Source organism: Megalobrama amblycephala, linkage group LG13 (genome assembly GCF_018812025.1).
Source record: "Megalobrama amblycephala isolate DHTTF-2021 linkage group LG13, ASM1881202v1, whole genome shotgun sequence".
Taxonomy (NCBI): Eukaryota; Metazoa; Chordata; class Actinopteri; order Cypriniformes; family Xenocyprididae; genus Megalobrama; species Megalobrama amblycephala.
Window position 1 is genome coordinate 18,726,475 of NC_063056.1, and position 11,854 is coordinate 18,738,328.

Below are 11,854 nucleotides of genomic sequence, written 5' to 3' on the forward strand. Positions count from 1 at the left end.
AGATGACCCCAGTACCTCCACCGAACCCAGGATACACGCACACACCCAGCCAAGTCTTAATCCAAATTCACTGGGTCTCATTCAGGAAAGATGAGCATAATTTATGTATAAATCATTCATAAATTGATTCTAATGGAATGTGACAATATATGCAAACACAGTACAGAAATTCATTCTGTTCAGTTGTTGAGAAAAAGCCATTTATAAATATGATTTTGTTTGTACAGGGTGACCAGGTTGGCATAGCACCTTGAGGATGTTCAGTAATTTCTTCTTCACTTTATAAATATGGTGGAGGTAATGATGATGACTTTCTCTTGCTGTTCTTGTTTTTCTCTACTTGTACATTCACTCATTTCAGCTTTTCTTTATGTTGGACAGAGGAACTGTCGGTCTGGCATAAATCCATCAGAAGCTTTCCGCTTCCTGGTGGAAGAGAAGATCGTATGCCAGCAGTCACAAAAAGCCAAGTATACCCAACGAGTGGACTACATTGTCCAGCTGCCCGTTCCCATGGATCAGGCAACTAATATGGGTTAGACACTTGTTGAAATGTAGTTCACATTGAGAACTTACCGGGAAGACTGGATAAAATAACAATAGTATACATCTGTGTTTCCATTGTTTTATCCTTCCTCTCATTTATCATCTTCTCTTCCTGTTTATCAGAGGAGCTACAAGAAGCTGAGCGTCGTCGTGAGGAGGTGGAGTCAACTGGAGCCCCTCCCCCTGCTGTGACATGTGCTCAAATCCCATTTGCTGCCTGTTTGGCTGCTCTCAGTGAACCAGAAACACTCACAGATTTCTGGAGTTCTGCAGTGCAGACCAAAACCACTGCCACAAAGTAATTAATAATACTTATTTTCATTTCAGTCAGTCTTTGGGTTTCTTCTGTGTGTTTATGCATCTTTGTCTCTTAGGACCACTCGCTTTGCTTCGTTTCCTGACCATCTTGTTATCCAAATCAAGAAATTTACCTTTGGCTTGGATTGGGTTCCTAAAAAACTAGATGAATTATACATTTTTTTTTTTTTTTTGGCCATGTTTAATACTATGACATGTTAAATATATAATTGAAATAATTCAGATAATTGATTGACAGCCATAGTTTGTAGACTAATATGATCATGTGAGCAGTGACATTCCTGACACGCTGAGTGCGCTCCGTGCCATGGGATAGCAACCAGAGGAGAAGATTAGTTCATTTGAATTTATCTCAGATTTAAGCATTGATTAAACTTTTTTAATTTAATTTTGATTAGCATTCAGTCTGTGTAAATATTTCTTCTCAGGCAATGTACTAAACTGGCATCGATGCTGCTATGAACTGGGTGATGGGGCACATGGAAGACCCTGGTAAATGCATTCATCAATGAGTGTCAGCTGTGAAGAGAATTTAAAGCAGTGTGCAGATTTAGAGTAATGATTTTTTGTGTGTGATTTTCTGTAGATTTCGTTGCACCTTTAGTGTTGCCTGACTCTAGTTCTGCTTCTGGCACAACACCCACGGAGAAAATAACTAGCTTCTGGCAGACGGCCTACAAAAATTGACTTGGGCCAAAAGAGTAAATTCTAAAGTGATGTATGATGTAGAATGTAGGAGTATAGTAAGCTTAGACGCGTAAGCTCTGTGTTTGTCAGTGTGTCAGGTCAGAAGTTACTCTTTTGGTATAAACTGATTTGTGTAGGCCATCTGCCTGAAGTTGTAGATATAAAGATATAAAGTATAAAGATTTAAATATGGATATTTTTCTTACAAAAACCCATCGCTTCACTTTAGAAGGCCTTTATTAACCCCCTGGAGTCACATGGATTACTTTTATGAGGGATGGATGTGCTTTTTTGGAGAGCCATTCACTACCATTATAAAGCTTGGAAGAACTGGGATATTTTATAATATATCTCTGATTGTGTTTGTCTGAAAGAAGAAAGTCATATACACCTAGGATGGCTTAAGGGTGAGTAAATCATGGGCTAATTTATTTGGGTGAACTAACCCTTTAACCCTTTAATGTTCAAAAAAAGAGAGAAGTAAAAAAAACCCCCACAAAATCACACAAATTAGGGTCTCACAAAAATTGCAAACCTCAAAGTGAACAGAAAATAAAACCTCTCAAAGTCAGTGTGTTATGAAGGCTATGCACTTTTTCACAGACCATTTGTTTATTTTATTTTTTTTGAGAGATTCAAACCTTCTTTTGTGAATTTCTGTATTTGCAGAATACAGGTGCTGGTCATATAATTAGAATATCATCAAAAAGTTGATTTATTTCACTAATTTCATTCAAAAAGTGAAACTTGTATATTATATTCATTCATTACACACAGACTAATATTTTTCAAATGTTTATTTCTTTTAATTTTGATGATTATAACTGACAACTAAGGAAAATCCCAAATTCAGTATCTCAGAAAATTAGAATATTGTGAAAAGGTTCAATATTGAAGACACCTGGTGCCACACTCTAATCAGCTAATTAATTCAAAACACCTGCAAAAGCCTTTAAATGGTCTCTCAGTCTAGTTCTGTAGGCTACACAATCATGGGGAAGACTGCTGACTTGACAGTTGTCCAAAAGACGACCATTGACACCTTGCACAAGGAGGGCAAGACACAAAAGGTCATTGCAAAAGAGGCTGGCTGTTCACAGAGCTCTGTGTCCAAGCACATTAACCCTCTGGAGTCTGGGGCTGATTTGGGGCTTGGAGAAGTTTTGACATGCCCTGACATTTGCTTTTTTTAGTTGTTCATAAACATATAAATGACAAAAGTGTCATTACACTGTATTCAGCACAAACTAGGCTACCATAATATGTGAGGAACATGTATGTACATGTTTGTATTTTTGAAGGAATAATGTTTATGCGTGGTTATTGAAAAAACAAAAAACTTAAGTGACTGAAATAAGGTCAAAAAAAAGTATATTAAATCTGTGTTCACACGACTTCTGGGTATTGGAGGTTGTAGACTAGAGTTTTTGCTTCAAAATTATGTAAAAATTATAAAGCCTACTTGTTAATATAAAACAATATATTGATTTAGTTTTTGTAAGACACTTTTTGTCAAGAAACACAGTATGCGTGGAGGCATGAATCATCATGAATAATGGGTCATTTACACCTGAGAAGACAAAATAATCACATAATAATGACCTGAAATGACTTGCATATTAATGAGGCCTTTCAGTCAGGTAGGCTGTGAAAAAACCCTCTGTGATCATGTCTCAGCTCACTTTTAAATAATGGTATTCTATTGTATTCTTTAAAATATAATGTATTTCTGTGATGCAAAGTGTCTGAACAATTATGTAACCTCTATGGCATTTCATATATGCTTTTAGCTTAAAAGCATGCACAAATATTGATGGATTCTTATATGTTTATGTCAATATTCTATACTGAGGAGTAATATTTATTCAATATTTATTATCATCACTATGAGTGCTGGATACTGTGTTTTCAATTCATACTTGCAGCCGGAGGGCGCTCTGTACACCTTTAGTCCACAAATTATTCTAAAGAAGAAGAGGACATTTCAGGAATGGTGTTTTCAATTCATACTTGCAGCTGGAGGGCACTCTCTGTGCACCTTTAGGCCACAAATTCATATAAAGAAGAAAAGGAACCAGGAACTAACGGCATGTCTTCTAGAGGTCGCTAACCATGGCTTTAACATCCAGATAAACACTTTTCAGGACAATAAATACACGATTGAGACAATGCATACAAGTATTGCCTCTGAATTTGCCTCTGAATAGCGCTCCCTCCATGGGCGTGGCCGCATTAGCGGATAATGAGCTGAATCACGGACTTCTGACATGGCTCTCTTTTCATACAGATTACATAAACACAGAATGTTTGTTTTCGATTTGACTTGCATGATTTAAAACCTGACATTTCAACGTTTTTTAGACATAAGTGTCATTTTTTTGTCATTAGTATTCACAAGTTACAGTTCATTTTCTGAGAACTACCAGATTGGACTTCGTGCAGAGGGAGACGAGAGATCACGCATCATGTTAGTTTTCTTTATTTTACAAAAAGCACAACGTGTTTTTACTCTGAGTGTACACAAATAAAAGAAGACATTCTATAGTTTCAATTGATATATTACTTATGTCTCTATGACAAGAAATGACGGAGTATTTTAAGTCTGTTTTGCTGCAATGTGAAAAAAATCCTGCAAAACACGCCGGCGCGTTTTCAGACCTCAGGGAGTTAATAGAGAGGCGAAGGGAAGGAAAAGATGTGGTAGAAAAAAGTGTACAAGCAATATGGATAACTGCATCCTGGAGAGGATTGTGAAACAAAACCCATTCAAAAATGTGGGGGAGATTCACAAAGAGTGGACTGCAGCTGGAGTCAGTGATTCAAGAACCACTACGCACAGACGTATGCAAGACATGGGTTTCAGCTGTCGCATTCCTTGTGTCAAGCCACTCTTGAACAACAGACAGCATCAGAAGTGTCTTGCCTGGGCATTTTGTATTTCCTTTGGAAATCAGGGTCCCAGAGTCTGGAGGAAGAGGAGAGGCACACAATCCACGTTGCTTGAGGTCCAATGTAAAGATTCCACAGTCAGTGATGGTTTGGGGTTCCATGTCATCTGCTGGTGTTGGTCCACTTGTGTTTTCTGAGGTCCAAGGTCAACGCAGCCATATACCAGGAAGTTTTAGAGCACTTCATGCTTCCTGCTGCTGACCAACTTTATGGAGATGCAGATTTCATTTTCCAACAGGACTTGGCACCTGCACACAGTGCCAAAGCTACCAGTACCTGGTTTAAGGACCATGGTATCCCTGTTCTTAATTGGCCAGCAAACTCGCCTGACTTTAACCCCATAGAAAATCTATGGGGTACTGTGAAGAGGAAGATTCAATATGCCAGACCCAACAATGCAGAAGAGCTGAAGGCCCCTATCAGAGCAACCTGGGCTCTCATAACACCTGAGCAGTGCCACAGACTGATCGACTCCATGCCACGCCGCATTGTTGCAGTAATTCAAGCAAAAGGAGCCCCAACTAAGTACTGAGTGCTGTACATGCTCATACTTTTCATGTTCATACTTTTCAGTTGGCCAAGATTTCTAAAAATCCTTTTTTTGTATTGGTCTTAAGTAATATTCTAATTTTCTGAGATACTGAATTTGGGATTTTCCTTAGTTGTCAGTTATAATCATCAAAATTAAAAGAAGTAAACATTTGAAATATATCAGTCTGTGTGTAATGAATGAATATAATATACAAGTTTCACTTTTTGAATGGAATTAGTGAAATAAATCAACTTTTTGATGATATTCTAATTATATGACCAGCACCTGTAACAAGTCAAAGCACTTCTTCATCGAATTTATTCACTATCGAGAGAAATATATAAACATAATAAAGATGAAGAAAAAAAAAGAGATGTAGGATGTGCGGATTAGAGTGTTCTTACTCGAAATGCCCATGTTGTACAATGCCTTACCACACACTCTAGTCTCCTTCGTGCCTCCCCCTGATTGGATTCTGGCTGTTGTGACATCATTGCTTCTAGAGCTAAGCTCCACCTTCCTTCCCTTCATGTTGTCATAATCACCAGCTGGAGTGCCCTAGATAGTCACCGGAGGGCACTCCACCCCAGACCATTGCCACTCATTCATGGACTTCATCCCTACAATCCTTTGCCTGGACTCATCATCACTGATCATATCCAACTGTGCTTAGTTACATTATTAACCCGGCCTATATAAGCTTGAGTCTTTCAATCAGTCTTTGTCAGTCGTTGTCTTTGTGAGGATGTAGTGTGTGTGTGTGTGTGTGTGTGTGTGTGTGTGAGAGTGTGTGTGTTTTGCCCTGTGTTTCTGGTTTTCTTGTTCATGTTTAGATTATCTCTTGTTTTATAAAATTTCTGCTTGCATTTGGATCCAGCCTCTCCTCTTCCCTGCACTGACATGTTACACGTGTTCCAGAATGTTCTGCAAAATGTTTAATGACAAGTTAACATCACTAAATCACAAAAAAACAGCTAAATATTATATATTGGAATTTAAAAAACAAAACAAAAAATGAATGCAAAAGATTTTGTGCGGTTTGATCATTCAATGATCATTTTATAGGAAGAAACTGATATGAATGCGTTCACTGGCAAAACTGAAAGTGCAAGGTTGATAAATGTATAATGTAATTTATAATTAAATGTATGAAAAAAGTGAGTAAACAACACATTAACAACATTAAGCACATCTGGTTAACAGTGGAAAGTTAAAGCGTTGTTTATGTCTTACTGTTGTCAAGCATTGTTGGTAAGTAAATTACAAAGTCAAAACTCTTTGTATATATTATGTGAATGCATGGCGTAAACGTTAACGTCTACTATACATCAGTACTTGCATCAGTGTGCACATGCTATTTAGGCTTGTTGGTTTAGGTGTAAAATACTAGCATTCATTTTTAATAAATTTATATGTATATCATGTTGTTGTGACCCTGTTTATAAGCTTAATTCTCAAATCTAACTAGGATTTCCCACTGAGAAGTGCATCTGAGAGGCGTTTTCTGCCCTACATCGGTTGTTGCTCTCCAAAAAAACATTTTTTTTTTCTTCCGCTCTCTTACCTCATTTCAGTTTCTAGTGCAGGTTCAGATTTTCGTGTCGGCTGGTTTCTCACACACGCTGGTTTTTGCCAGTTGGACTAAAGGCGCAGAATTTCTTTGAAACATTTTCAGCAAAACATAAAACAGCATTCAAACGTGAGTATAAACTATAAAATATAGGTTATTACCTAATTTGTCTTGCATACGTGAAGGGGTTTAAATAAAAACGGGGGAAAATCAACAAAAAAATATGCAACAGAATTTTGCTGTATGTGATTTAAGAAAAGATAAATCTTAAATCTTTAAGTCTTAAATTTCTTGGTGAGAATCAGATATCGTGTTTAACAACCAAAAGAGGATAGTCTTTTAACACTTGATCTGTATGCTTAGCTATATATAATTTATATCTTTTCTGTTTAAACATTTGCATTTTATCTTTTCGTTAACCTTACTGCCTTTAAAATATATCATCATATAAATATTAGGACTGACTTACACTAATAATAAATGTAATATAAAAAGTAAAAATAAATAAATAAATATAATTGCTTATTTTAAGAAATGAAAAGTAAACGTCAAATACGATTACAAGATTATAAAGTAACCATATGATTTTTTTGACAGGATTTATGAATTTGTCAGATGGTCATAATAACCTGTAATATTAATCTGTAATAATAGCAGATTGAAATAGAAATGCTCATTTGCATCACAAATGAGAAATGTACATTGTAATATACTATACATTATAAAACTTTGATATAAAAAAAGGACAATAAGTGTCTTGGATATTTATCTCAAATGATTCAAATTTAATTTTAATCAGTTGAAATTAGGACTATTATTTACTGAGGGAAAAAGAGTGAGATGAAGAGAGAATGAAACAAAATTACCGAAAGCAGTTGCACTTGTGGCTCATAGCCACATATGTTGTTTTCCTGTTTGCTCTTTTTTCTTAGTTGTAAAAGCATAGGCCTCTTTTCATATACAAAAAATTTTCAGATAGGATTTTTTCATTGAAAAACGCATTTTTCAGTATAAAAATTCAGCATAACGCTGGGCTGTTGATATAAAAATAAACTTTTGCTTTTCATTCAATATATTTTTTAGAAAAAGGAACAGAATGCCAGCTTGTAAGATCTTATTTTTTCTTCTTCTTGGTGAGCATAAATAAACTCATAAAGTGCATTTTAATATTCTGAAGTAAATTTTATTTAAAACAGTCTGTAATTACTCTTCCTGCACAGCTTCGCTTTCTTTAACCCCCCTTACTTCTCTCCATCAGCATTGTGTACATCGTGTGGTGAATGTGATGAGTTCGTCAAGTATGGTCAAGTCGGGGGTGAGGTTTCCATGGATTGTGGAGTACCTCAGAACAGTGATGTAGAATGGAAATTGAATGACATCCTCATCATTAAAATTAATGGCAAACGTGGAACTAGACAGAAGGGTATCAGTTTCTTCTCCTTTTGATACAAAAATGATGAAAATATGAAGTATTTTGAGTAATCACACTATAATTAACTTTATTTTTAAAGGTCATTCCCATATTAAGGACAAAGTAAGTGCAAATGGAGGAACTTTGAAGGTTCCCAGACTAGAAACAAGAGACTCTGGAGTTTATTCCTGTAATTCAGGAAAACGATACACTTTGCATGCTGTCTCAGGTGAGAGACGACAGCAGTGGCGAGAACAAACAGTTGTCTTTTTAATGTATTTATTATTATTATTATTATTATTATTATTATTATTTTAATATTTGCTCCCTTTTTCTCTCTCAGTCTCAGTCTTTGCTAAACCAGGCCCAGTGCTGGTGCAGTCTAGTGATGTAGAGCTGCACTGTGACATTACAGGACACCCAAACGTTGAAGTACAGTGGCTGAGTCCCTCTAATGATAAAAAAGATGATAAAAAACAAGTAATTCACCTGAAGTCTGTTTCTTCAAAAGATGATGGCCAGTGGACATGTCTGATCAAGGATGACTTGAAATTCAGTTTAAAATTGACTATTGTTGGTTGGTGTCCCTCAGTAGTTGTTATTAATTATTATTATTATTATTATTATTATTTTTAGTTATTATGATAGTTAGTTATTATTTCACATTTCATACTATAAATGACATTCGTCTGGGTCTCCAGCAGGTCTCCAGACCACAGCTGTTGAAGTTCCTGAAGGGGGCAAAATAGTGCTGCCCTGTTCTCTTCCTCAGAGTGTATCTCAACGTGTTGTGGGTGGGAAATGGACGGCTGACCACCTCCCCACAGTCTCTTTCCCAACCTTGAAGAACACGGAAACCAAAGGCTTACACTGGAGTGGCGATAATTCATCAAAAGTCATATTTACTAGTGACCAACTCAGCATAAACTATGATGTCACGTTGATAAATGTGAATACCTTACACTGAACTTGGTTTGAATGAACTATAGATAACAATTTCATGTTATACTCTTAAAAAATAAAAGCGCCAATTTTTGGTCCTCGAACAGTTCTTAGAGTACCATTTTTTTTGTGTGTAATTTATAAAATGCATAATTAATGGAATCATGTATGCCAGTAAAGAAACTTTATTTTTAAGAGTTTTTTTATGTTGACAGTCATTTCCTATCTTATTCTCTCAGGCGCAGCGTAGTGATGAAGGGAAGTATGTGTGTACTGTGGAGTTTGAGGGAGAATTGAAGCTAACTGCAGAGACAAGTTTGACCGTTGTGGCCAAACCTTCAGGTAAAATAAATCTACATTTCACAACTTTACAAAATCAGACTTCTAGGGATGTACTTTAAATGTCAAAACCATTTCAGTTATTGGCAGCCGTTGTTAAAGATCAGTCCACAATTAATATATGTTGGATTCAGACATTTAATTGTGTATGCTAATTTCCCCTATTTTTACCTTTAGACTGTTTGCTGTTGTCTAATGCTCACTTAAAATTAATATTTAAAAACAATAATTGAGTAAAATATAATTTTTCATACTGTACATTAGTTGATAACCTAAATTCTTGTTACGTTTAAACTGATTTTAACTGCTTCATTTTTCATTAAGTAGTAAAAAAAAGTAATTGGCCATAACATGAAAATAATTATCAGCTTATTGGTATCAGCCAGAATATTAATGTAGCTGCATTCCAACAGGGATGAATGTAATTCAACAATAGAACTTAAGCTCTTTATGTCTAAGCAACATCCCAGATCAACAGCTCAATCTTAGTTTATAACGATCACTGAACAGGTGGACAGGAAGTCATTAAAGTGAAAGGGAAAACATCTGCAGGTGGTGGAACATGGAGGAAGGAAGTGTTTGGCCTACAGCTGTGGATCTGGATTGCCGTAGGAGCTAGTTCTCTGGTTCTGATCGGACTTATAATTGTGGCTGTTCTTGTCCGGCAAAGGAACAAACGAATGAAGGTGAGAGAAAGAAAGGAAGGAAGAAAGCCAGCAAGCAAGCAAGAAAGGAAGTGACTCATTTAATGTTTTTTTTTCTTTATCTAGAAGAGAGTGAAAAAGCTGAGATCCATGCGGCAGCCCCTTACAGCCAAAGACTACTGCCGATGCAGGTACCTCCTCTTCCTTTACTCTGTGTAATAGAGTGAAACTGGTATTACTCACAGTTAGGCTTAAGTTTGTATGGCCTTTATATTGCTTTAAAGGGATAGTTCACTTCACAAAAGACAAAAGACACAAAAGAAGACATTTTGAAAAACGCATCATTTTTTTTATCAATGACAGTCATGTTCATAGTTGTTTTAACGTTCTTCAAAGCACCTTCTTTTGTGTTCTACAGAAAAAAGAGAGTCAAAAAGGTTTGGAATGATATGAGGGTGAGTCAGTGATGACAAATTGTTCATTTTGAATGAACCTATCCCTTTTTCTAATGCTGCCATTTCGTTATATATTCTATTAAAATTAATTTAATTTAACATCAGTATTGGTTGATATTGCGTATTTAACTGTTTCTGCTCATTTCCCTGTTGTTACATTTAGATTACCATTGCCTTTTTCATAATTATGCCTAAATTCACTTTCAAGCATTTTAATAGACTGATTGTGATTTTTAAAAACTTATTTTGACAAAATTGTGTGGAATTTAAATAATATGTCATTTTTACAAAAAGAATATAATTTTTATATCTGTGCATCCCTATTGTTTACGTAGTTGCTGGTAATGTACAAAATGGATAAATATACTGTAGGGATGTTATATTCAGTGTTGGGGAAAGTTACTTTTAAAAGCAGTGCTTTACAATATTGTATACTCACTAAAAAAAGGTAACTAATTACATTACTTAGTTTTTATAAAAAAGTAATGTGTAAAGTTATATTTTCATTACTTTTTCTCACTTGGGCGGGGCTTTCCTAATAAAGTAAGAAGTAATTTGTTACTTTATTAGTTACTTGAAAAAAGTAATCTGATTATGAAACACACATTACACACATTTGGTTATTGATATTTCCTTATTCGTAGTTAATTCATACGAGTTTAAAGCATAAATTAACAACATTGTTAAAGCAATAATACTACAGTATTACAGATGTCTCACAGCATTTTTTTTTTTTTTTTTTTTTTTTTTTTTTTTAGAGCTGAGAGTGAGGTGGAGTTGGTAGGGCAAGAGAGGCCGCTTCCAGTGCCCAGACAACAGCGCAACCCGCGTACACGTACAGCAGGACCGAACCATACAATTGAGAAGAGAAGAGAGCAAGACTACTGAGAAAAAAAATCATGCCACACTGGGCCTGTGCTTTTAAATGTGCTTTTTGCTTAATGATGCCCACAAATAAGACATGCACTTTTTGCTTCAGATGAATGAATATGCCATGTATACATCATGTATATTTTGCTGAATATATAATATAATTTTTTTCACAACAACAATGTTGAATATTTCCGTCTTTCTTTCAAAAATAAAAGATTTATATTCATTTAACATGCCTCTACATGTGTTAAAAGTGGGTGCTGTGTGTGTGTGTGTGTGTGTGTGTATGTGTGTCTCTGTTTCCCCTCATTTGCACTATAGCTTTAATGAGCAGAATTAAACTGGTGCAGCTGGAATTGTTTTAGTTCACAGGTGTCCATATGTGCACAGCTGTTCACAGACATCAAAACAAAAAGAACAAATGACTCAAATGTTTATTTTTTATGTAATTATATACAGCAATGAATAAATTATACTTTCATATGAAGAAAATTAATCTGATTTTGAGTACAAAAGTGTGTCTGTGTTCTGTCATAGTATTAACATAAAAATGCACTGTATAAAAATACAAAAGACATCGGAATGCAA

The 11,854-nt window shown here is 35.4% G+C and overlaps 2 protein-coding genes across 8 annotated transcripts; both read left to right on the top strand.

Annotated features, from left to right (window-relative positions):
* The first annotated feature begins 182 nt into the window (after window positions 1-182).
* Window positions 183-1,065, top strand: LOC125280804 (ubiquitin carboxyl-terminal hydrolase 5-like). Its single transcript, XM_048211551.1, has 4 exons — window positions 183-297; window positions 382-535; window positions 670-844; window positions 921-1,065. Exons 1-4 carry the CDS (start codon window positions 289-291, stop codon window positions 1,063-1,065), a joined length of 483 nt encoding a protein of 160 aa, XP_048067508.1. The 5' UTR covers window positions 183-288.
* Window positions 1,066-6,516: 5,451 nt separating this feature from the next.
* LOC125244175 (T-cell surface glycoprotein CD4-like) lies at window positions 6,517-11,512 on the top strand. 7 transcript variants are annotated; one of them, XM_048154203.1, is made up of 11 exons: window positions 6,517-6,731; window positions 7,686-7,735; window positions 7,861-8,025; window positions 8,114-8,242; window positions 8,357-8,590; window positions 8,715-8,962; window positions 9,195-9,297; window positions 9,805-9,980; window positions 10,068-10,129; window positions 10,357-10,393; window positions 11,152-11,281. In XM_048154203.1, the coding sequence occupies exons 2-11, from the start codon at window positions 7,699-7,701 to the stop codon at window positions 11,155-11,157; spliced, it is 1,197 nt and encodes a 398-aa protein (XP_048010160.1). In that variant the 5' UTR covers window positions 6,517-6,731; window positions 7,686-7,698; the 3' UTR covers window positions 11,158-11,281. The 7 variants fall into 7 exon arrangements, with proteins under 7 accessions (XP_048010160.1, XP_048010159.1, XP_048010156.1 ...); XM_048154202.1 differs by having other exon boundaries at window positions 6,526-6,731; window positions 10,065-10,129; XM_048154199.1 differs by lacking the exon at window positions 10,357-10,393 and having other exon boundaries at window positions 6,541-6,731; window positions 11,152-11,493.
* Window positions 11,513-11,854: the final 342 nt, after the last annotated feature.